Here is a 25776-nt window from a genome sequence, read left to right as displayed (position 1 = left end):
GAGACACCGGCAAGGATGTCTTTGAGAATCATATATCCCCATTTCTTGAGATAGATACAATCAGCCACATGGTTGGCTCTCAAACAACCCGTCATAGTAATTGGACCCATCTCATAAGCGTGGTTGGCCATCTTAAAGTAGCCGGACAGCTGGAGTGAGTGGCAATCCTCTTAATTTTGAAGTGTGTGGCAATCCTCTTAAATTTAAAAAAAAAAAAAAAAAAAAAAAAAAAAAAAAAAAAAAAAAAAACCACACACACACCCGCCCTAAGCTGACATGGAAATGGACGAGTCAAATTTTTGAACTCATGGTAAATATTCGAGTCCATGAGCTTCTCTCTTATCTTTTTTTTTTTTTTTCCCCCATTTTTTTTATATGATATACATATTAATTATTTGACAGTAACCACACAGATATATATATATATATACACACACATATATATATAGAGTGCCTTTAGAATTTCGTCAAAAGGGAAATTGGATGGTCCAAAACAGCATTAAAAACCCATATTACGTTGGAATCGAAGAAAGGGGGCCAGTGGCTGAACAACCGGACATAATCACAAGTGCACAAGCCTCTCTCACTTTTTAGGAGTTCGGAAATAACGAAGCACAAACAGCTTCCAGTGGTGGGGTTTCTAGGTACACCAATTACCTAAGCCACATTCATGCATACACATCTTCACCCACGATGTCTTTGCTTTCCAACGGCCATACCAACTAAAGATTGAACTCTTTACATCTCCCTCAATATCTCTCTCCTATACCATCAATTTTTTCTTTTGATTAAACTTTAAATATCATGTATAAATATTTTAGATTTACTTTATATATTTAGACTGATATTTTATATGCATTCTTAATCTTTTTATCATAATTCCCTAAAAGCTAGTACTACTTCTTAATATGATTATCAATTAATTATAGTCTTAGAGCTATAATATCCATGTTCCTTTAATGATAATTTTTTATTGGTAATGTTTAAATTTTAAAATTTATCTTTTAAATTAATTACTTTACTAAATAAACTCTACACCGACTTAAAAATAAAATTTTTAAAAATTCTCAACAAAAACAAAACATTTAGATAAAAGGGGTAACGATTTGTCTCTCAAATTACTAAAATAGGAATGGATAATATCAGAAGAAAAAGAAAATAAATAGAGAAAGTTACATATTGAAGTCTCCCTAATTAAGTTACATTCCTACAAGTAAAACAACCTAACTCACCCACCATGAAAAGAATATACACTAACTATGGCCCGTTCGAACCCGGTTCCCTCAGTATCTCCGGTTCTTCTCCTAATCTTCTCTCTTTCCCTAAATTTTAGTTTTTTAACGAGATTTTTTTTTTTTAAGAGTTTTTCTCAAAAATTGGACACCGCAGGAGCGGCCAAATCGGACTGGGTCACCCCCGGTGACTCCTTCTTCCGCCGCATCTCCAGCACTTTCCGGTGATGGTTGGAATGCAGTTCGCTCGAGAAAGTCGGGCTACAAGCGGGCCTATATTCGGGTAGGAGCCGACCGGACTTAAACCGGACCCCACAAGCGTTGCACAGCGTCTTCGCTCCGAGCGGACCTGTTCTCCACTGTGGTGTCTTCTGGACACCGCAATGGCTGCACCGCCTCGGTGGCTGGGCCCCACCAGAGACTGACACCGGCTCCCACGGCGTCAGCTTTTTCTTCTGCTTCTTCGCTGGTGGTTTTTCCACCGAATAAACTGTCTCGACCGGTCCAGCGTTCTGGGCCGCCGTGGGGTGTATGAGCCAAGTACTTGAAGGGGACGAGGAAGAGGTCGAGGAGGTTGAACTAGAGGACGACTCGGTCAGCGAAGGGGACCTAAGGGACCAAACTCGGCCTCCGGTTCTGGTGCGCTTGCTTCTAGCCTTAGCTGGAACAGGTGTCTTGAAATAAGGCTTTACCGGTTCCGGTTCCGGTTCCGGCCCTTCGTTCTTAGGCTTTTCCGTTAAACTTCCGGCTGGGTACGGTGTGCAGAATTCGGGAAAAGAATCCTCAACAAACAGCCATTCCAGGTTCGCTAAATCATCGGTCTGTTCAGAAAGACGATACCTTGGGTCAATAACTACCATGAAACTCCTTCATAAAAAACCGTCCGTTTGTATTTTAAGAGAAGGGTTAAAAGAAAAGAAAGTACCGGAACGCTGAGTTCGGAGCCAAACTCTTCTTTGGCAGAGAAAGTGATTTTAGTGTTGGAATTTTGGTGGTCCTGCTGATGGGAAACAGAGACAAAGCCCTTATCTTCTTCCTCTTGTTCCTCTTCTTCTTCTGCCGGCTCTTCCTTCACAAACCCATCTTCATTAGACAAGTCCAGGAATTCGTCCACAAAAAAGTCGTCGCAACCCACGCCATTTTGCCCATTTCCAGATGACAAATCCTCGAAAACCAACTGTGGGGTTGATTTCACCGTCATTTCCTTCCTAAAACTGTTCTTTAACGCCGCTTCCACGCATTCCATTTCCGTTTCTGCCTACAAACCACACACACAGAGAAAATCCAAATCATTTATGAAAACCAAAAAAGAAACGACTTCATGAGATAAAAAGAAAAGACCCCCAAAACTTTCTTCCAGTTTCACATCCCAAAACCATACCTGAATACAAGGATACGCTGAGAAAGGTACAGGGATGATGGTACTAGTTGCAGAGGTGGGAGGGATGGAACAACTGAATGTATGGTGGAGTTGGGAGAAAAGGGGGTGGGGTGTTCGGGAAAGCATTGAATGAGGGCTGAAAGCGTCCGTAGACCTTACAAAAAGTGCCCGCTTCAATCTCTCTCTCTCTCTATCTCGAAGTTTACTGCATTTTTTTCCTCTCTACTGTGTATAATTTATACTCAGATAATAAACGTATTTAACATGGGCGGTTTCTGCAGGCTCTGTTTCTGTACAAAATGGAAGGCCAACTCGGACCATATATGATATATCCGCAGCTTGCCACCAAATTTATGAATCTTCCCTTCCATTTAAAAAAATAAAAAATAAAGAAATAAATAAAGAGTTTTACTTTCTTGGATATGGTGTTGTCCGTCCTACCAAAAAACAATGCCAGTGACCACCTAGGAAACTGCCTCCTTATCTACTTTTTTATTTTTTTCTTTGGTACTTTTCTTATGAGTGTAAGTGATTTTTGCCCGTTTCTCTTGACTAACTCAAATATATAAAAATTTACGTGACTTGCCTACCGCCTTGATCGCCGCTCGCTCTGGCTGTTCACCACTTTCATGATTTCCTTTATTTCCCCTGCTCACGCTTTTCCTTTTTTTTTCCTTTTCCTTTTTCTTTTCTTTGCGTAATTAATACTAAAAAGGCAAAGCAAAAGTTGCAGAAATAGTATCTCTATCTCTCTCTCTTTATCATTGGTATTTTTGGATTTACTAACTTCCTTTATATAGTGCAAAAATGGTAATACATTATCATACACTTTCTTTCTTCCTCTCGCTCTCTCCCGCTCCCCCTGATTTCCACTCCCCACCCTTTTCATTTTCCGGCTTCTCCTCCCCCAATATTCACACCTCTTTAATTAGTAGTTATCTTGGATACATTCTTTTCCTTTTTTTAGTTTTTTTGTGCAATATTTCGTTGCCCTTTCTTTACTTGTCTGTATTGTTCCCTCCACCTTTGAAGACAGCGTGCCATCGAGCAGCTCCACCATGTCCAGCTCCTCCGTCGCCGCTGTTTTTTGGGCCAACAACCCATGCACTGATCTTTCTTCTCCCTCTTTGTGTCAATCCTTAATATCAACCAACATTCACATGAACATTATATTGACTATGGATTTTAGTTTCAGCATCACATCAAGCTATCCTTGCCTTGCTGCAACATTGCTAATTCCTTCAGCACGCATCTCAATTTTCACCAGAATTTTCTTGTTTAAGTTTTTGTCTTATCAGTTTTATTTCACAGAATTCGGTTTGTTAATATATTAAGATTGTTATTTTAATATTGTCTCTGTTAATTAATATATTCAAGCCTTGAATGTTCTAAGGGGATTGCATTTAGTCATTTTTCTCTTTTTAAGTTATATAAACGTTTCAAAAGGGGTTCAAATCTGCTTTTGGAAAAGATATATGGGTCATTATGTAAACATGATATCAACCATATACGTAATTTATATGTTCAAACAACCCATTAAGATCAACTTTTTTACACCTAAAAAACATATTCTAGAATAGATCATGAACAATTTGGTTGTATTTTTGGAACATTAATTTTCAAGATTCAGTAAATCTACACTGTTAAGAGTTGCTTTTATCGTGATTGCATAAAGAAATCTATAGTACTTAATGCAAATTAATTATTAAGGTAACAGAGATTTGAATTAAGGATTCTAACCAGCTAGCTAGCTCTGTGCTTGCTTTTTGGTTTGAACTTTGAAATCGACGATTTGCTTGAAACTAATAAAGGAGTTTAACCCGATTACACACCAATATTGACAATGGCTGGTGACGACCACATGTTAGTTCATATGGATCATGGTTAGTATGGACTAATGTGATGATGGTGCTCCAAAAACGATATATTTCTTATATTCATTAACCTACAAAGTAAAGAGGGTAAATAAAGCCAGGGAGACAAGAGGAAACTCGAAAGAGCAAAAAGGGAAAGGAGAGCAGAGCGGGATTTTGTTTCGAAGTATAACCAAGAGGTATTGTTCAAATGCACTGGTGTGCCTGAAAATGTGATTGATAAATGAGTTTTTGAAACTCGATTTGTTGCAACAAGAGGTATTGTCTCGGCCTTTTCAAGTAGGTTACTATGACTTGCACGCTACAAATGAAACTAGAGCTTATAGAACACTCATTTTAAGCAACTCTTGCCTGAGACAGCTAAACCAACGAAGTAGTGCTCGATCAGTTCAATTCGCGATTCTAGTTGACTCACATTTGAGAAATTCCTTCAATAGTTTGCGATGATCAGAAGAATTTATCACTATATAATTGTAACTTGATTTTATATCCCATTCCAAGGTGTAAGATCAATATAATTTGCAAGGCAAAACTAAACTAGAATACCAAGATCTTTTTGAGAAGATACAAGATAACTTAGCTTTTACTCACTTGGCACGTTCATGTCTGGGGCACCCACTTAAGCCTAAACATGAACGCATTCGATAAAAACAAATATTTAATTAGAGGACAAAGCAAACGGTTACTACTGTCAAGGATATGCCAATCCAATGGTACATGTGTATGAGATTCTTTAAGAATAAACAATCACTCTACCTAAAGAAAAATGATTTGTATAAATCTCAAACAGAAAAATCTTATATAAACTTCTGTAAAAAAGTGGACTATATTAAAATAAAAAATAAAAAAAAAAATAAAAAAAAAAAAAAAAAAGGTGTAAAAGAAACTATTCTTTATTAATGAAACCCACTTTTTAATAAAATGCTTGTATGGAACTTGTCTATTTAGAATTGTACCTATCATTACTCATAAGATCTCTCTAAATCCTTACCAAAGTCACCTTCTCTTTTTATCTTGCTAAACAAAATGCATCAATATGCTTTAAACCCTTCATTTTCTTGTATAGGTGATCATGAAGTGCTGCTTTTGATCTGCCTTTTCATTTCCTTTGCTTCCTATTGTTTTTAACTTTCCTTTCATGACACTTCAAGGCCATTTAAGACAATTGCGTTCATATGCAAAATTGAATTATTGAAGAAACAAGTTAGCCATCCCCTACCAACCAAATTCAAGAATGTTTTCTTTCAAGAAAACAAAAAAAGAAAATTCTTTCGATAATGTTCATGCAATCATGATGAATAAAGTTTGGAGACACGACATGGCTTAGAAGTAAAGGGAGGTAAAAGTCATACGGATCCATGACATCGGGCCAGCTTTTGTCTCCAAGTCACCCAATTCAAATGATTCCTCTCTCCAATTCGAAAAACCTTGATTATCTAGTTTTTGTAAAGGTCTATTTATGAAGAGATATGGCTCCTAATCTACTCTGAATTAAAGTACCACTTTTGTCATCAAAGCACATGCAAATCACCTGTTCTAAGTAGGGTTTTCTTTTTTTCTTTTTCTTTTTTTGTACTAAGGGTAATATCCTAGATTATTATCAAATCAAGTCAAGCTCCATAATATTTTCGAAAAAATTAATTACTGTACAAATTAGCTTCATACACGTTTATTAAGATTCGGCTTCTTTTTTTTTTTTTTAAATAAAACTGTATTCATTTAGCTTAGCAAATGACAGATACAAGAAGCGACTCCCTCCAAACTAATGGTCTCCTTAGAGAGTTTAAGTGCATCCTTTGCTAAACAATGAGCAAAACTATTGAATTTCCTAGAAACATGCATCACAGACCAATTCTTGACTTTCTTGAGCATTGTCTTGATGTCCTGAATAATCATCCCTGCAATGCTCCAATTCACGGCTTCACCCTTTATCTCTTGAATAACCACATTCATCACATTTCCCTCGAGAATCATATCCTACAGGTTCAACTGGTTGTACAGGATGACAGCCTTTAGAGCAGTAACTATTTCAGCTAGCATTGCATCAGGAAACAAATCTCTTCGAGATCTGAGGGTAGCTATCACTTGGCCAGTCCAATATCTTACTATCACCCCTATGGCCACTCTGCAGTGAAGTCTATCCATCGCTGCATCCCAATTAACTTTGTACATATTCAAAGGAGGAGCTGTACATTATTGATCCACAGGCCCTTCTAGTCTCACCTCACTACCCTGCTTACTGTTAACTTCCTTAAAATCAAGTGCCAACTGGGTAGCATATTGCACTAGACTCTCTGGTGCTTCGAACTTCCCTTCAAAAACATACTAGTTTCTTCTCTTCTAAATTTGATACAGTATGGAAGCAAAAATAACCAAGTCATCCTCAACAAGGAAAGAGAACAGGTGGCATATTAGCTCTTTGAAGTTGGATTCCGACACCCTCTCCTTCTGTAGTTTCCTTAAGCTGACTCCCCCGTATATCTTGAGCAGATGAGCAGGACCACAAAGCATGTGTACACGTTTCTGGCTCTCTTTTACACACAGGGCATAGGGGAGAATTCCTTAGCTTCCTTCTGCTCAAGTTTGGGTTTGTGGGTAGGGACTCGTGACAGGCTCTCCACAACAGAATTCTAGTTGCATTAGGCACATTTAGCTTCCATAACTTGGACCAGATTTCATTATTCCTGGAGTTTTTAGAAGGTTGACCCTTTGAGCACATCTCCATCTCACCAAGGAGGTGGTAGGCACTCTTGATAGTGAACAAGAATCGACTTGTCACTTAGAACTTTAACGTTAATGTTATTGAGTTTGAAATTATTGTTAATGAATGCAAGATCCATTAATTACTGACAGTTTAACTAGCATGTAAGAATGTCTTTCAAGATGCATATCGAGTTTCTCCTCTGTTAGAAGAACATGTAATATCTATGAGTCATTAATAATAAGAAAAATTTTATGTGCAGCAACAATTATATATTATTTGCTCACTTTATTAATATAATTGGTTGCGTCATTTTTTTAATATAAAATAATGTTTAATTAATTATATTAGTAGTGGAGTGTACAAAAAATATATAAAAGTAATTACATGTAACATAACTTTCATAATAAAGAGAGATAATAAAAACAGGAGGAAAGGAAAGAGAATGATAGTCAAATGAGTTTTGCTACGTATATACAAGCAAAGTCGTGTATTAATCTGCATATTAATATTAATTTTTTCATATTTAAAATTTAAATTAATATTATTTTTAATAAAATTTACTTTTTAACGAATCATATTAAATTGATGCATATATTGATGTGTAGTTATTTACAACTAGATTTTTTCTAATCCAATAGATAGGTATGTTTCATTGTTTGGGTTTTTGGGAATTTCAATATTTGAGTGGTATGTTTTTACTCATATATTATTAGACCGGCTAACTAAACGTAGTGAAAGCCGGCTCTCAGGTCGTTTTCAGCCGCCCCAGTCCCTTTTTTCACGTGTGGCGTTCTCATTTGTCTCGCTCCGGCACGTGACGTTGGTTTGACTTTTGTCCACATCTTCACGTCTTTGAAGATATTGATTTACTTTTTATTTTTTCTAATATTTTGAATCAGTTGACATTTCCGTGCGTTAAATTTTAAACCTTAAATATCACTGTTTAAAAAATAATTAGAAAGCAGAGTTATTAACATTAAACGGTAATGTCAGATATAATTTTAAAATTTGTAAATTTTAAAACAAATTTGCACATTTCATAAATATATAAATCATTTTCAGTACGAAATGAATAATCAAAATATATGTTGTTGTTGTTCTCATGTAAAAGGAATATGAATTTACAAAGTTGCCACGAATCTTTGATTTTATTTTAGTGTCAAAGGTGTAAACAAGTTATCTAAATTTGACTGAGTATTAGGCAATCAAATAATTCAAACAATATAAAAATAACAATAATTCAAACAAGTCATATTGTATTATCAGCACGATTAATGCTTCCTATATTTTTCGAGTTAAATATTATACATTAAAGAAATAATAAATCTAGAATTATTCATCAACTTGCCCTTCATCATATGGACATGCTCATCAGTAAGAGACATGTGGTTGCTAGGTTCAAGAGCAATGCAAAATGTCTCAACAATAGCAACTGATTTTTTCAGTATCTTTTAGCAGCTGTCAGATCGGCTGTCAATACAGGATTTGATGTTTTTTACTCTCTTGGCCAAGTTTATTTGGTTTAGAAGAGATGCTCTCATACATGATGGTTCTTTTCAAGCACTAGCCCTAGTTTACAAGCTTGCTGTTAAAGCTTTCAAAGATTTCCAAACTGCATTGCAGCTACAAACAGTGATCAGATTTCCTTATCAGCCTACTACACTTCATTGGGAACCTCCTCCATCAATTAGAAATGAATATCACAAGATCGGTCTTGGAGTCATTGTTAGAGATGATTATATGGGTTCTGGCCTTGCTAGCTTAATGCAGCCCAAGTTCTATTGTGTTGATCCAACCATTGTACAAGCTAAGGGATTACTTTCTGCTGCTAATTTTTGTAAAGAGCTTGGATTGGATTATGTGCTTTTTAAAGGGGATTCAAGTCAAGTGGAGCATAAAATAACTGGCTTAAGGGAATACCATGCAAGGAAACTTCAATGTTTTGTGTCTGATATGCAGCTAATATTGGCTAACACTACATGGAAAATTCATCATGTCAAGAGGAAACTAAAACTAAATGATGCTGCTCACCAATTGGCATGTGAATAAAGAACACAAACTAATTGATGTTGACTGTTACTGATTGTATCAAAACTACAGTAATGGCTGACGGCCATGTTTTATGATTTGATATCAAAATAAAAAAGAAAAATACAGTTGCAAGTATAATTATGTACTAATCTGTATATCAATGTGATATAATTGATCAAAAAGTAGATTTTATTGAAAACAGTGTTAATTTAAATTTTAAGTATGAATGAATCAGTATTGGTATACAGATTAATACACGATTATGCTTGTATATAGCAAAACTCAAATAAAAAACCACTAGCCCCTCATCATGATCAATATATAATGAGTTTTCTACGAATTATATCTTTTATATCAATTGAAAAATTTTAGTTATAAATAACTTATTTAATAAATAATATTGAAATTGAGATCTTGAATAAATTAACGAATAATCATTCTTATTTACGGTCTTATTCGGCGTGAATGGAATATCTGTGCATGCAAACAAGTGTACGTACGGAGGCTTTGTGAAATTTCCAATGAAAGAAAAGTAATTATTGTTACGTTGGATGTGGTTGGAGCATCAGAAATTCTGTACGAAGCTCTCCGAAACCAATAATGTAGAAAAACAAGCTAGGGGTCCCAATAACTATTTTGGATTTATTTCTTTTTTCTTCCTTTAAATGCAAGGAAAGAAATAAAAACCATAAATGCATTAAAGCAAAAGGTACCAAAGTAATGATATTCACACGATTATTTTTTATAAAAATATTATTCATTTAAAACATAATTATGTAAAAAATTTTTAAAAATAAATATATATTTATACTCAATCAAAGTGCCAAAAAAGAATGTAATTACTCATTTTTCTTAAGTTAATTAAGATGATTAAGAACCACAATCGATAAAATGACATTATATTTTTAACTGTTTCAATTATATTTCTAGATCTATATTCAGAAAATACATAGTCAGATAATTAAAATCGTATTGACAAGAACATGGAGGGAAAGAATTTTCGAAAATGTCCAAATGGAGATATTCAAATTGTGAGATCGACAGCTCTTGGCCACTGAAAAGATGGGTGGCTCTAACTTTTATTAAATAATTCTGTGTTCCTTGATGTCTCAATGACTACTTTCATAAAAGACAGTTGAATGGATAACTATTGGATAGAAATATTGGATTGGGAATTTGGGATCAATTAATTTGTTTATCAGAAAATTTTAAAGTTGAATTCTTAATACTTTAATAAGATGTTTTGGAGATAAATAAATAATAAAGAAATTATAAATTAACGTGAATTAATATAATACGTTATATCTCCTTTATAATAAAAATAAGTTATAATTTAATATACAACATCAAACTCTCAATTTATAGATTGACTTTTGTAAAATTTATTTGTATCTAAAACATTTCTTGAAAAGGATTCTAATTATAACAAATTAATGTTGGTTGGTTGATTAGTAAGCTTGATTTAACCTTTTAGTCTAAAAGGAATTGTGAAATGCATTTTTAGATTTCCTTTCTTTTTCATTCTTCTCTTATATACTGCTTGGATAGCTCATAGCAGACGCAATATTCCTAAGTCTTGCGCGGCACGATCAAGCATACATTTCAAAGATGCAAACTCGAAATTCAATTGCTTGAAGAACCCAATCTCTTTAAGTTCTGCATGCCAAACACTCTGGATTCTTCTTCTTCTTCTTTTTATTTTAATTGCTGCAAATGGGGGACATTAAATAGAGTTATAATTGTGGGCGTCAGTGAGACCATATAATATCCATAATAAATTCCATGCCAAATGGGGTGAGTGGTCCCAACCATGGGTAACTCATTGAGCTACTTGATTTGGACTCCATTCATGCATCTGCTTTTTGGGAATTGGATGCCACTAGACTCACTATGTTTAAAGTACACACTTTCCTAAACATGGATTAAGCGTTTAGCTCACGTGTAGTAGAAAAGGTAACATGCTTTATTAATATTGTGTCATATTTACTATATATTACAACACAATATCTATATGATCCCATACCTTCTGCATCTTCGAAAGATGTCTCTAACTCTAAGAGTGGAAGAGAAATTTTCAACTTTTCCCATATCCAATAGGATCTTCATGTTAAGGAATAGTGAGATTTCTTTTAGCAGCAATAGCCAATTCATTATGTGATGTCATGCTTCACATTTTCTCTTCGATCTCCAACTTGATCTTTGCCAACAAATTGGAAGAAGTTTCAGTTTCCCTTTGATAGCTCATCATTTATAATACATTGATTTGTAACTTGTAAGAGAGAAAATGATTAATAATTTAATATACTGGGATAATAATTGTTGGGCATGAATTTATACGACTAGCGAGAAATAATTTGTCAATGAGAAAAATGAAGTCACGAAAGATTCACGTAATAATTGACGACTAAAAGATAAAATAAAGTTAGATAAAATAAAGCTATACGCACGATACTTGTCTAAAATAATGCTCAATAGGACGTCATGCTCGACAATTAAGTTCGATCGGTCATAACCCTAAAAGGATATTTAACATCTCAATTACTTAATTAAAAAAAAAAGTGCTAAATATAAAATATTACACATAATACAGTTGCATATCAATTATAGATGTTCTTTATAGTTATGATGATAAACTAAAACATTACACGGGATTATACTGTTAACTACGGAAGTCTTCTGTTTTTATTTTTTCAAAATTCTTTGTTCTTATTTGATTTTATCTCGGTGGGTTGCTACTTGTTATTAGAGTTGAAGTCGATTTATTTAGAAAGTCAACCGGTTAGGTGACAATGATGATGATGATGTCCATTTTTTTTTAATTTCTTTTAAAAAAAAAATTCTGTGACTTTTAAATTCTATGAGCGGGAAGCCTGGCAATGAATTGGTTTAAAGCATTTAAGTAATGGTATTTTTTTTTTTTAAAAAAAAATTCTCTGCCTAACATTACCGTTTAATATTTGAATTGTTTTTCATTCGGTTCCCGGTATTGAGCCCACTAAACATGGGCTTTCTGTGGGCTTCTTCAATAAAAAAATTATAAGTACGTTTGCAATCATGCATCATTTATTATTCGAAGTTATTTATTTTTTAGATATATATGTTTCTTTCTAAAACTCTTAAATTATCTTCGATATTTATATATTCCAGCCTAAATTTATTGTATGTAAAGAAAAAGAAAAATAATTTGTGCAAATTATGTATTAATCTTATGAAAAAAAAAAAGTGACATTCATTCAAATAAATTCAATTTATATATAAAATAAGTCCCATTTTCTTATAAAGATTTTCACGAGAGTTACGTAACTTAAACTTAAATCTAGCCTTATTAAAAAAATTAATTTGTAACTGCTCAAGTTCATTTCTTGGAGGGGTTGTGTCATACGTACGTGATGGGCGAGGAGAAGAGAACATGGGTGGCAAGAAACGGACATCTTCAGTTTCGGTGCGCTCACGTGCATGGCGTTGTTAATGCACACATGGACATTATTTTCTCTCCGTATTTTATGCCTTGGAAACACTCAACACGACCCCTTTTTGTTTTCAGCTCCAGATTAAAGGGACCTTGAACATGACGCATTCATAAATGGAGAGTAATATTAGATATAATATGTGTTGTGTATATAATATGTGTTGTACATGTGTCACGTAACTGTTTTTTTAAAAAGTAGAATAATTTATTATTAAAAAATTAATTTTTTTTATATAATTATTCTCATATTTATTTATTTTTAAAAAAAACATGCAACTTATTTTATGATTATAAATATTATTTATCTTTATTTTTATAATAATTATCCTCACAGGTAAATGTTAAATTCTTCCACTTTTCATTTTATTATATATGCTTTTAAAAATATTAAAAAAAAATATAGGATTGGTTTAGATTAAAAAATAAGATGAGATGTTTGAGATGAAAATTGAATAAAATATTATTTTTAATATTTTTATTATTTAAAAATTTAAAAATGTTGAATTGTTTATTATATTTTATATAAAAATTTAAAAAAAATATAATAACGAGATGAGATGAAACGAAAATATTTTAAAAGATCCTATCTTTTTAATTTGACCTAATATAAAATAATAAAAAAAAATTGATATTTCATTAAAATGCACGCGTGGGATTCATACCATATCTAAAAACTTTTAATAACATTAAATACTATAGAATCTACGTACGTGATCATGATCTAGTACCTTATCTCTTTACAATATTCGAATCGTCGAAATTCAACCAAGTAATTGGAGAGGACATATGTTGAAAACAAAGGGTTAATAATGACAAGAAATTCTACATGCGCCGGATCATGATGACATGTCCCAAAGTTATTTTCGTGATAATTGAACAACAGCTAGTGATATAATGACAAAGACCACTAATTATTACTAAGCGCGCATCATTTTCAACAATCCACAGTATCCCACCTCCATCCATCCCTCCCTCGTAGGTTGTTGCTCAATCGTGAGTACGTCTACCGGCCATTGGCCAATTTAATTTACTCCTACAGAGCTTTTGCTTCAGCAATAATAATTCATCTTTGAAATCAAAAGCCTAAGTTGTAACTGATTAGCCTACGCACTCAAACTTGTTGAGGGGCAATCTACAGTGTATTTTATGAACATATATGGCATGAAAAATGGCCCATATGCAGTGAACTAAAGGCCGGTGGGGTACGTACGTACTCCAAAGAATTTACTGTTCTGCACTGCGCTAGTTTGTCTGCAAAACTACATGCAATTTACATGAATATATACCATATTAAGTAGTGCCGTCTTTGCTGCTTGCTATTAAGAAACATGCATATGTAGAGGGATTCTAATCTGCTTGTTCTCAGACTAAAAGACATACGTCTTTTCTTTCCTCTGTCAAATTATTAATGATATATGTGTTTTTATTCAAAAAATCCTTGCAATGGGTGTTTGGTCTAGTGGTATGATTCTCGCTTCGGGTGCGAGAGGTCGCGAGTTCGATTCTCGCAACACCCCTTTTCTGAATATAATTTTTTTTTCTTGTACACTGATTCAACTTAGAAGCAAAAATACAAAACGTGCACCAGCCGGGAATCGAACCCGGGTCTGTACCGTGGCAGGGTACTATTCTACCACTAGACCACTGGTGCCTGATGTCTGAAAGAATTTATTCTATTTTCTTATTCTTCTGCCTTTTTGACCTATTGGGTTGCAATTCCTTGTTTAATAATAGCTGAAGACACCACCATTTGAATCATCCAGCAATCAATAAATGCAAGATTTGATAGTGAAAAGGATTTAGATGTCTGGGTTGCGACAAAGTTCAAACACTTCTCAGTTCTCAGTGAACTTAAAAGCCAAAGCCCAAAAAAGACAGTCCACAAAAACAATGGGGATATCGAACTTTGCAATCTAGTAATTTTTGTGACACCTTGTAAAGTTGCGGACCTTTTCTCATGAAAAACAAATTCGGATCTTCATAATCTAAACAAATTCATCTGCGAAGTTGAGGCCTCTTCACCTCGTGTCTGCTCAAGACATTTTAGCCACCTTTTGACGTACCTCCTGTATTTTGATGTATTTCTAGGATCCAACCACTCTTATGGACAAAGTCACTGTTGTTTCTTTTGTGGGTAATGTATGATTATAGTTACCGTTGAATCATCATCTCAAAGTAATTCTATCCTAAGAGGAGTATTTAATTCCTCAAGGGGGATGAATGACGATAGCCGTTATGTTGTCGGCTTCTGAAACCGTTATGGTAGAAAACAATAGAAGAAACCAGAGAAACAGAATATCAAAAACAGAACATCTTTAAAGACATCACTTAATGGAGGATAACATTTAAGTTGGTTTGGTGTATAATTTAAATCTTGGCAGTGGTCTCAGCCTATGAACCATGGTGATTACTGGCAACATTATCTGGAGGGGAAAGAGGTACAAAAAGACATTAGAGAGAGAGAGAGAGAGAGAGAGAGAGAGAGAGGTCACATGATGGGATTTTATTTTATATAATTTTCTCTGTTCATCTGTCTCAAAATAGGTATGAGCCATGCTTTTATGACAAAGCATTTTGTGTTTTTGTATGGCTATCACAATTCGTAGCTCGCATTAAAACCAAATTAAATGGTGCCCCACTCTCAGGCGTGGAGCTAAGTACATAGCCGTTGAAGCTGCGTTTTCAAAATGACAGCATTACTACTCTATTATTACTTATTTATTATTTTTTTTATTTTACTTAATAATTAAGAAAATAGATAGTAGTAAAATTATATATTTTTTAAATTTTTTTCTTAATAATTAAAGATATTAAAAAAATCCTTAAAAGAAAATTAAAAAAATTTAAAATACACGAATTATAGATAAGTAGTAACCTTATCACTACCTTTCAATAAATTCGTCTGGAAATTATCCGTATATAGGGATATTTCAAATGACTTTTGTCCTTCCAACTTTGAATATCGATCCAAGAAAGGAAATCACAAAAAGTTCCTAAAGAAACTCACTTTCATTCACGTCTACAAACTTTGCAGAATAAGTACACACTTTTCATCATGAGAAAAAGGAAAAAGACATGAACGTAAATGAACCTACTTCCTCGCTGTGAAGTTTGAATGAACTTTTATAAGAAAAAGAGAATTCTAGGGGGCAGTATTAATTAAGAGTGCTTGCAGGGACGAAGTGGAGCTCCACACAAGCCTGGATTACCGGAGAATGCAGATGCAGAGATGATGGCTTTGTGAGGAGGAATCGTCCCACTTAATCGGTTTTCTGATACGTCAAATTCTGTAAGCTCCTTCAAATTCAGCACCTTTGCTGGAATAGTCCCCCTCAGCTTGTTTCTTGACAGCAGAATCGTATTTAGTTCCATGGCATCGCCAAGCTCTTCCGGTATTCTTCCCGAAAGTCCATTACCCACAAGCTCCAGCACCTTCAGTTCTTTCAGTTTTCCAATTGACTTAGGTATTGATCCTTCCAACTGGTTGTGTGATAGAACTAGGGATGTGATAGAAGCCAATGCAGGCCAGTCTCCAAGGTTCTCATCAATGGGTCCAGCAAACATATTGTTGGAAAGATCAATGGAGTTAAAATGCCCAAGTGGGTCTACAACTTCTTTCGAAAATATTGGATTCAGGTTGCCACTAAACATGTTGGAATGAAGATCTAGGTCCATCAGAAGCGAAAGGCTTTTGAACTCAACCGGGATTGATGAATGAAAGCCATTGTATGATAAGTTGAGAAAGGAAAGGCTGGTCATGTTTCCAATCCAATGGGGCAATTTCCCGTTTAATCCATTGCATGACAAATCAAGGACAGATATAGATGATGAAGACAGCCATCTTGGAAGCCGACCCTCAACCCCAGTTTTTGCCAACAAAAGCCGGAAAAGTTTCAATTTCGATAACCACTTTGGTATACTGGCTAGCCCCAGAGGATTGAAGGAAAGATCTAAGGTCTGTAACCCCTGTAATTTAACTAGCTGAGGAGGAAGTTGACCGGTGAGTAGGTTTCTTGATAAGTCCAATGTTTGAAGGTTGATTAAATTCCCAAAACTTGAAGGGATCTTTGCTGTAAAACGGTTGTTTGAGAAGAACATGTCAGTGAGAGTGGTTAGATGCCCGATAGTTGCTGGCAATTTTCCACTTAGCTTGTTGTTCTCAAGAATTAGCCTTTCGATTCTGGAGAGCTTCCCAATGGATGGTGGTATATTTCCTGTCAGCTTGTTTTCTGATAACCGGCAGAATACTAAAGATCTCAGCCCGGAAATCGAAGAAGGAATGCTTCCATTAATCCTGTTGTGATTGAGATATAACAGTACTAATTCCGAAAGTCTACCAATTGATCGTGGAATTCTTCCAGTTATCTGATTTTCAGACAAATCTAGATATCTGAGATTCTTAAGCTTGCCAATACCTGTAGGAATTCTACCAGAGAAACGATTTTCATGAAGATCAAGCTTAGTTAGCAATGCCAAGTTGCCAATTGAAGCTGGAATCGAACCAGAAATTTGATTTCCTGACAGACCCAGTTCTGAAAGTGACCTCAACGGCCCAATAACAGAGGAATGAACAACACCAGATATGTAATTATCACTAAGATAGAGTTTCTGTAACCGAAAAAGGTGCTGAAATGTGATTGGCACAGAACCTGTTAGCTTGTTTGAATCGAGGAAGAGATGAGTAAGCCGCAATAATTTGCCAAATTCTGATGGAATGGGACCCTTCAAGTCCTTGAGATTGCTCAGGTCGAGAATTTGCAGAAAGGATAAGTTCCCCAGAAAAGGAGAAAGAGTTCCAGTCAAGTACGTGTCAACGATGAAGTCGTTGACTGAAACGAGTCCTGGACGAGAGATGTTGACAACTCTACCGGAAGAATCGCATCCCACACCTTCCCAAGCTGTGCAGCAATCGGAGGATGATTTCCAGGAATGCAAGAGTCTTGAAGGGTCCGAGGTGATCTTGTGCTTGAACTGAAGTAATGCTTCTTTGTCTACAACGTTGCAGGCTTCAGCGACCAGAAGCAGGGCTGCTGGGAGGAAGAAAAGGAGGACGAATGACAGGGTGTTGCGGTGAATACAAACTTCCATATTTGGCCACAACAGATTTTTGTGTTGGAAAATATGTCTCGAGTTGTGTTTTGTAGGGGAAAAAGAATCATGATGAGCTCTTTCACTTGTTGGGATTTTTCACTTTTGACTTGACCGTTGAGAGGAATAGCTAATCCACGCTCCTTCGTTAAGTGGAGCCCATCAACAAGCTACAAATATAACTATATATAAATATATATATATATATAGAGAGAGAGAGAGAGAGAGACAGAGAGAGAGAGAGAGAGAGTACTGTATTGGATCCTATTAATTTTTGGATAGATGATTTATACAAGTCTTATATGTATAAGTTTTGAACAAATCTTTTATAAAAAAAATGGACAATTATGAAAAAAATATGAAAAACTCACTTTTTCTTGATGGGATGCATATTTTTACAAAAAAACTTATATAAAGATTGTACATTTAGAAATTGTACTTAGTATTACTATTTTTTTTTTATTCACGAGATATGAGCGGTCTCATTTTGTTCATGATGTGTTTTATTTCCACGTTGATAACGGTAATTTTGTTGATCTGGTTTTGTTTGACAATCTTTGGTTGAGTATGAAGTAGGTAGGGTTGGAAAATGAGGCCGAACGTTGGTGGGTTCATTTTTTTTTCGATGTTGCTTCATTGGGGTACTTACGTTTTGGTTTGTGAGAAGGCAAGTCGAATTTCGTGGAGCACTTCCACACATTGTATGGAGCTAACTAGAAAAGTAGCAATCGAATTCATTATCATCGGTTTCTTTTTGTTTTCACGTGCAAATATGATAAGCAGTAAAACCTCTAGGCTCAGAAAAATAACAATGGTAGAAAGGGTGCTCCATGCCAAATCTAGACTACTGTTCGAAACGTTGCCGCCCTTCATGTATTAATAAAAGATGTATGGATTCTTGAAGAATGGAAGGGCTGATGCGAGAAGTTGATGTTGTTTTCTTAAACTTGGAGAACGAACACAAATCTCCGGTCATTTCTCCAATACACAAAAGTTAAAACCTCCTCTCTCTCTCTCTCAAATATTTTTCTCCTCCTCTCTAGAAACCCAAAACCTCTCCATCCGGCTTCGGGGCGAGACTCCTCCCTCCTTACCCCTCTACTTTTCATCTCCATTTCTACTCTTCATGTTCAAAGAGTTTTTTTTTTTTTTTTTTCAAGTTGAAAAATGTTCAATTATTGCCTTTTGACAACCAAATCCATACCCGTGTCGTACCACTGCACTCTCCAGGTACCAATGACCAATCTACAAGATGGGCCAAGAATCTCTACCGCCCAACTATTAACACAAAAGACAAGTAAGAAGAAAACTCACCTTGTGAAGAACCAAACGGTTACCTTCCATACAAAGAACCAACGGCTACAAGCAAGATTACATTCATAAATTATGGAACAGCCAGCCCATCTTCCAAATCATGCAACGGCTAACACCTTTATTGTAATGTAATTACTTTCCATTTCTATAACGTTACCGTATGTATTCTAGGTCTCCAATCAGTACAAACTCTCATGTATTGATACAATATGCGAAGTATATAAATAAAATAGACTCTCGAAGACTCACGGTTGAAGAGGAATTACAACAAACAACTTGTTATATTTGTTTTCACCAACTAGCACATATAGCTCACGTGCCATCGTAAATCCGAACCTCCAACGCCTACACATGCAGCACTAGTGAATTCCTCGGCCTCAAAACTACAAAATACGGCCGGCCCCACTTCATTCCCACCGACGCTTAAGCCTCATGTGTCTGTACAATGGCCGGTGCCCAATTGCTACGTGCGACGATCGTGTTTTTCTAACTGTCTTTGATTTCTCTAAATGTGAACATGGAGTTTTAATAAAATTAAAGTTATACGAAATACACCAAAACAATCAATTGCAACATCTTTCTAACTATTGTGATTTGGAGCAACAACCACTCGATCCACTTGTTAGATTGATGTAAACCACCTTTGGTGATCTCCCTGAGCCAAGGAGCACGGCCAGAACCCACGGTCCATTGCCAATTTTTTTTTTTTTTTTTTAACCCTCTCTCCCACCAAGCACTGCAGCTTATGTAATGGGGTTTTTGTATGGAGAAATCCTGCTAGCCGGTCGGGCTGCCTTTCCCAATTTAACAGCCACCCAATAATATGTTGACACATAAGTCTTCCACCTCAACTCCTGTGGACTTGTGATACACCGAATCATCCTCACCGAAATCATCACTTTCACCCGTGCTCGTGCCCAACGAGACCTAGAAGGACAATAGTCCGAACCCCTTCCCTGCTCGTGCCCAACCCGTGCTCGTGCTCGTGCCGTCGCAGGTGAAGGAGCGAGTCGGGAAATACTTCGCCGACTGAGCGATTCGTGCTCGTGCCGTCGCAGGTGAAGGAGCGAATCGGGAAATACTTGGCCGCGAATCGTGCTCGTGTCTTCTTCTCTGCGATTTCGACGCCGGTAAGCATTTTTGCAGCCACTGATTTCACACTCAGATTGTCACCACCACTCACGCACACACACTTCAATTTCGTGAATAGTCATGAAATTTTTAGGGTTTGTAGTGTCGATCTAAAATTTGAAATTTAGCCCCAAATTTCTGAAATTGGATCTGAGAATTGGGTCAGAAAACTTGGTCCAAGGAGACTTCCAAACACCCACGAAATTAACCAAACAAAAAAGTTTAGTGTGAAAACATAAACAATTGCTTGATTGCGTACAGCAAAGAGTGGTGACCACTGACCTACACTCTCTAATCTAATCTAGGATTTTGCTCATTGATTGTGTTTTAATTGCCAATACTTTAATTGGAGCTCCTTCTTTCGTCTATCGTCTTTAATTCATTCCGTTAGATTTAAGTTAGGTATGGGTGTTATATCTGCTCCTGCTCTGCTCTGACCTGTTTGAGTCTTTAATTTATCTACGATTAGCAGAGGACTCGAGCTGCGCTGTAGGATTGCGGCTTGAATATATACATTAACATAAACTGTAGGAATTCTCCTGTCTTCAATATTGGTAACTCCTTTCATGGAGAAGAATTTTGTTTCAGATTCTTCATATGGTTTGCGTAGACTGGTAATTGCCGACTCCCGAGCAATGTGACAACCTTAATTTAAGTGCAAGAACAATTGCACCATCATGGGACCATCCCAACGCCTAAGACACCCAGAGTCTTAGGTATATGGTTGACTCTTTTTCTTTCCAGTTTTTTTTGTAATAAAAAATGAGCAAACATTACATGAAATTAAAAATGTATGTACTAAAATAATGATACTTGCAGTTGTGATATGTTGTACTTTGGTTTGTAGGCAAGAAAAACAAGCAAACATATGCATGTCTTAATTTTCAAGTTGGAATATTGTGTTAACATTCTCAGGATTTTTTGCTCTGCTTGGTTAGCTTGTGTTAACATTTTGTGAAATTTATTAGCTGCTTGGTTCTTTTTTAGCAAGCAGATTTTCATGCCTCTTTTTTACAGCACATACCATAGAGAATGGCCTCCTCTTCTGCTTCAAGTGAGTGTACTGGAAAAGGGGAAGACAAAGCGTGTGTTGAGCGACCATTTTGCTATTGTGGATGCCAAGCATCGTTACGGATTTCAAGAAAATCCAATAGTTTTGGTAGAAGATTTTACAATTGTCCAAATTATAAAATGAAGCAACAATGTGAATTTTTTGAGTGGATTGATCTTCAAAGTGACCAAAACAACTGTTGTAAGCTGACATTGGAGTTAGCGGAATGAAGGAACGAGAGGGTACTTCATGAGCGTCTACGCATCGAACAAACTAGATTCAAATCAATGGAGAAGAAGTACAATAGAGTCTTGATTGTGTTAATTTTGTCATGGTTTTATTTTTTTTGGTTTGTGCTGTAATTTAAGACGTCTTGGTTAGTGTAATTTAAGACATGTTTTGGTTAGTTAGTGTAACTTGAACAGATGTAACTGGATGGTTAGTTTATGTAACTGCATGTAACTTGTTGGCCCTTTATGTAACTGGATGGTTAGCATATGTAACTGGATGTTTTGGTTAGTTTATTCTCTAAGTCCATCTTGCCTCTTTGAGTGGAATTTTTTGGAATAAATTGCAATGTATCAATGCTGATTAATACCCTGCTATGTTATACCTGCACGTTACATTTTTGCCCATCCATTAATACGGCAAACATTTGAACTATGAAATCAAGCATGTTCTCTCTACCCTTATAATCATAGGGGTGAAAAAATATAACAACCTGCATGTTTTTAGCAACCAAACTCGGAACAACCTGCATGTTTTTAGCAACCTGCATGTTTTTGTAGCAACCCGACTAAATTCAAGTTGTCCATAGCTCAATTTTCTCCATACATACAAAGCTTCCAAAAAATATACCAACACAAAATGCATCTTCCAAAAACAAAATAATCAAAGTTTCCATTTAACAAAGCTTCCGCCCAAATAAAATTGTACTTAGATTCGTTTTTAACAAAATTTTACAACCAAGTTACCAAAAAATAAAATTGTACAAAGCTTCCGCCCAAATAAAATTTAACAAAGCTTCCAATAAACATGTTTGATCCCAAGAACTCTACTACTAGCTCGGAATGAACATGCCCACTCCCTGTCACATTAACAATAAAATTGGATTAGATTAACAATAAAGGCGGAATAAATTAACAATACCGACCAATACATGAAGTTAAAAGACAAATAAAGTCACATACCATAAATATAGCACTATGGATCAACGTGTTGCGATATGTTGTCAATTGTTGGCCCAATATCCCTACATAAATAACCCAATTCATGTTGCCAAATTTATTAAGTTCTTCAATTAAAAACTAAAAAAAGACAAAATAATCATAAATCTTCATTACCTCACCGACGGACAATTGTTTTTAGCATGCCCTTCATTCTTGCAAATGCTACAGTGTCTCTTCTTCGTCGCATGTGTTTCTTTTGGGTTCTTCGCTCTCAAAGATTTTGGACGTCCTTTTGTTGGCACCCTTGGAGGATCCTGGACCGTTTGTGAGAAGTTCGATATAACTTGACTTCCCATGTTGTGATCATCTTTCGTTGGTTCGCATGCTCGTGAACATTCTACATTATCCTCCATCTCAAGTAACTCTTTGTGAACCTTCTCCAATGCAACTGTGAGGTGATTATGTTTCGCTACTGACTGTGAGCCTAGTTCGACAATGTCGTAAAGTTGTAACATCGTTTTGGTTTTTCTCATCGTAGGCTCATCTAGTCCTTCCCGAATATGCCCTTCAGGAGATGGTATGTCAGGAATGGGTCGGCTCTTAGCATTAATAGTCCATCTTTCTAGCACATAATGTTGTGGCAATCTATCTAACTTCATTTTCTTCCCAAGAACACACAAGATATGCCTACAAAGAATTCCCATAAACTCCCACTTATGGCAAGTACATGTTGCATGTTCTTCATCACCCTCAAGCGTCACATGGTAAAGAGGTGTTTCTTTACCGTAAGCATTGACTCCATATGTCTTGGAGTCACCCTCTTTTGATAATTTTCTTGCTTGGTATCGAAGACTATCGAAAAGTTCATTTTGGAAGATCATGAAGGACTTTCTTGTATAAACCATTGCCTCCTACTCTTCAATTTTAAGAGGTGTCTTCATTATCGCCCGTGTAGATTTTGTCCGCACATCCTTCTCTTTCTCTTTGAAATAACGTGCATCTATAGCTTTTTCATATTGATGCACAAAGTCACTAACCATAGTGCTTGATTTGACATAGTCTTTGAAAAATTTATTCATACTTTCACTCCTTTGAGTTGTTGACATACCAGCGCAGAATGTTGAACGTAAGTAAGCCGGAACCCACTTATCCCGTCGGGCATAAAGATTTTGCAGCCAAGCATTTTCTGCTAACTCATACTTCACTAGTATCAAAGCCCATTCCTGCTCAAACTCCTCAGTTGTAATTGTCTCATGGATGCAATGGCGGAAATCTTTTTGAAAGTCCGGATATTTGTTATATGCATGCGCCAAGTGTTCGGGAAACTTTTGTAAAATATGCCACAAGCATAGTCTATGAATTGTATTCGGGAGCACCTCTCCAATGGCCTTTGCCATTGCCTTGTCATCATCGGTAATTATAGTTGAAGGAGCACGACCTAACATTGCCTCTTGCCATGTTCGTAATAACCATGTATATGATTCGGCAGTTTCACTGACTAACAGAGCACAACCAAACATAATGGTTTGATGATGGTGATTAACTCCAGAAAACGGCACAAATGGCATCTTATAAATATTAGTCAAGTACGTGGCATCAAATGTAACAACATCCCCAAAATACTGGTATGCAGCCCTTGATCGCGCATCAGCCCAAAAACAACTTCCCATACACCCATTTTTGTCAACTTGCATGGAGAAAACAAACCCAGGTTCTTTTTGTTGTCGATCAACAAAATAACAATATAACCTTTGTGCATCTCCCTCTTCAAAAACTTTTCTCCTTTTGTTTCCCACGTAATTTTCAACATCCTTGCCAATACAGCCAACATTAAAGTCACCACCAGATTCTTTACTCAAGACCGACATAATCTTTCTTGTCGGTACACCGGACTCATTCAAAGTCATAATAAGCTTTTTCTGGACTTTACTAACTCCTCTGTGTCCACGAAGAAAACTAGTACTTCTCGGTGTAAGTAAAATATGGTTATGTCCAACCACAAACTTGTTGACTATCCATTTTTCACCATCCTTTTTTATTCCCATTATTGCTTTACATCCAATTTTCGTCTCAGCTGGTTCAGGGATTGTTCGATCTTGTTCTTTCCGACTTGCCCGCCGAAATCCTTCTCTTGTGCATACATAGTCTACTGCACAAAGACTTTTATCATCTTTCGACAACCGAGTATGATTCGTTCTAATTGCAAAACCTTTTCGTCTTGCATATGCCTTGTAAAAGGCTTGGGCGTCTTCCACATCCTCAAATAACATACCAATGAATGGTTCCGAAGGACCACTACTCGACGAGGAAATGACATTGGCTCCTCCATCAACATTCGCTCCATCTTCCACTTGGACTCCATCTTCCAAATTAACAATATTTTCTAAATCCACATCTTCCAAATTCACATCTTCTAAATTCACATCTTCTAAATTCACACCACCTTGTACACTTGTGTTACTCATCAATATCTCAACTTCATCACTATCAAAACTCATTGTTTTGTCCTTTGTGTCAAAGTAAGAAATACAAGTCAGTACATGGGCTATTTCTATGGTTATATTTACATTAAAAAAATATATATTTCATCTTAATATTTGTAATACAAACTGCATATTATTGGAATTACTCAAGTTAAAAATTTAAGAACGAGAATGAAATATAGAACTAGTATGACAACAATTGCGAGTATTGTTGGCATACTAGTTCTAATTCCAGCAACCAAGAGCAAAAAAAAATCTTCTGTTTTTACAAAGTTTCCAAAACTCTAAGAAGCAGACATATGACATATCCACCACTGCAGTTCACTGCACGGTTTGCCCTTAAAAGTGGTGAAATCGACTTTGAATTCAAACACAGCATCTCAGTTTTGGTTTCTCCTTAAATATGCATGTTCTATATATCCACAGCTGCTTGTAAAATATCCTTGTGAATTCTTGAATCATTAGACACTTTTACAGCATACATTATTCATAGCATAATTTAATTAAAAAGTTACTTAAAATACGCTACATTAGCTTACAATATTCAAATTCATTGGGTTGCAAATGTATTACGAAATTTCATCTTCTTAGACCAAGAACCCATCAAAATTTAATTGGTCCAATTCTCAAGCTCAAGCCATGACAGAGTCAAGTAAATTGAATTTCATTTGAGATTATTTGTCCTAGAGCCAAGTTTTGGACAGGCAAGTATGTTTTAGTTCCAACCTCCCAAGTGCCACAGCCGGATGTGGAGGCACCAAAGAAACACTACCCTTTTTAGTGCTTGGACGGGAATGTGCATCTTTTTAGTTCTAGTTGGTGCCAGAGGAGTAGCAGAAAGACTCAGAA

General features: G+C 35.9%; 3 protein-coding genes and 2 non-coding genes across 6 annotated transcripts; 1 reads left to right on the top strand and 4 right to left on the bottom strand.

Annotated features, from left to right (window-relative positions):
* Positions 1–1090: 1090 nt before the first annotated feature.
* Positions 1091–2924, bottom strand: LOC122316479 (GATA transcription factor 5). Of its 2 annotated transcripts, none has more exons than XM_043133021.1 (3): positions 2614–2924; positions 2158–2490; positions 1091–2053 (listed from the first exon to the last, which is right to left on the bottom strand). In XM_043133021.1, exons 1-3 carry the CDS (start codon positions 2737–2739, stop codon positions 1370–1372), a joined length of 1143 nt encoding a protein of 380 aa, XP_042988955.1. In that variant the 5' UTR covers positions 2740–2924; the 3' UTR covers positions 1091–1369. The 2 variants fall into 2 exon arrangements, with proteins under 2 accessions (XP_042988955.1, XP_042988956.1); XM_043133022.1 differs by having other exon boundaries at positions 2158–2486; positions 2614–2756.
* Positions 2925–14136: 11212 nt separating this feature from the next.
* On the top strand, positions 14137–14208 carry TRNAP-CGG. The gene has a single exon. It is a non-coding gene; the product is annotated as a tRNA-Pro (tRNA).
* A 63-nt stretch (positions 14209–14271) lies between these two features.
* On the bottom strand, positions 14272–14342 carry TRNAG-GCC. Its single transcript has one exon. It is a non-coding gene; the product is annotated as a tRNA-Gly (tRNA).
* A 1329-nt stretch (positions 14343–15671) lies between these two features.
* Positions 15672–17905, bottom strand: LOC122316477 (probable leucine-rich repeat receptor-like protein kinase At1g35710). The gene has a single exon (XM_043133020.1). The coding sequence runs from the start codon at positions 17777–17779 to the stop codon at positions 15851–15853; it is 1929 nt and encodes a 642-aa protein (XP_042988954.1). The 5' UTR covers positions 17780–17905; the 3' UTR covers positions 15672–15850.
* Positions 17906–22143: 4238 nt separating this feature from the next.
* Positions 22144–25189, bottom strand: LOC122315361 (protein FAR1-RELATED SEQUENCE 5-like). Its single transcript, XM_043131229.1, has 3 exons — positions 22619–25189; positions 22466–22527; positions 22144–22362 (listed from the first exon to the last, which is right to left on the bottom strand). The coding sequence occupies exon 1, from the start codon at positions 24940–24942 to the stop codon at positions 23356–23358; it is 1587 nt and encodes a 528-aa protein (XP_042987163.1). The 5' UTR covers positions 24943–25189; the 3' UTR covers positions 22144–22362; positions 22466–22527; positions 22619–23355.
* Between the last annotated feature and the right edge of the window lie 587 nt (positions 25190–25776).

The sequence above is a fragment of the Carya illinoinensis genome, chromosome 7, assembly GCF_018687715.1.
Source record: "Carya illinoinensis cultivar Pawnee chromosome 7, C.illinoinensisPawnee_v1, whole genome shotgun sequence".
NCBI lineage: Eukaryota > Viridiplantae > Streptophyta > Magnoliopsida > Fagales > Juglandaceae > Carya > Carya illinoinensis.
Note: the sequence above shows the minus strand (reverse complement) of the source record. Positions and strands in the feature narration are given on the sequence as shown.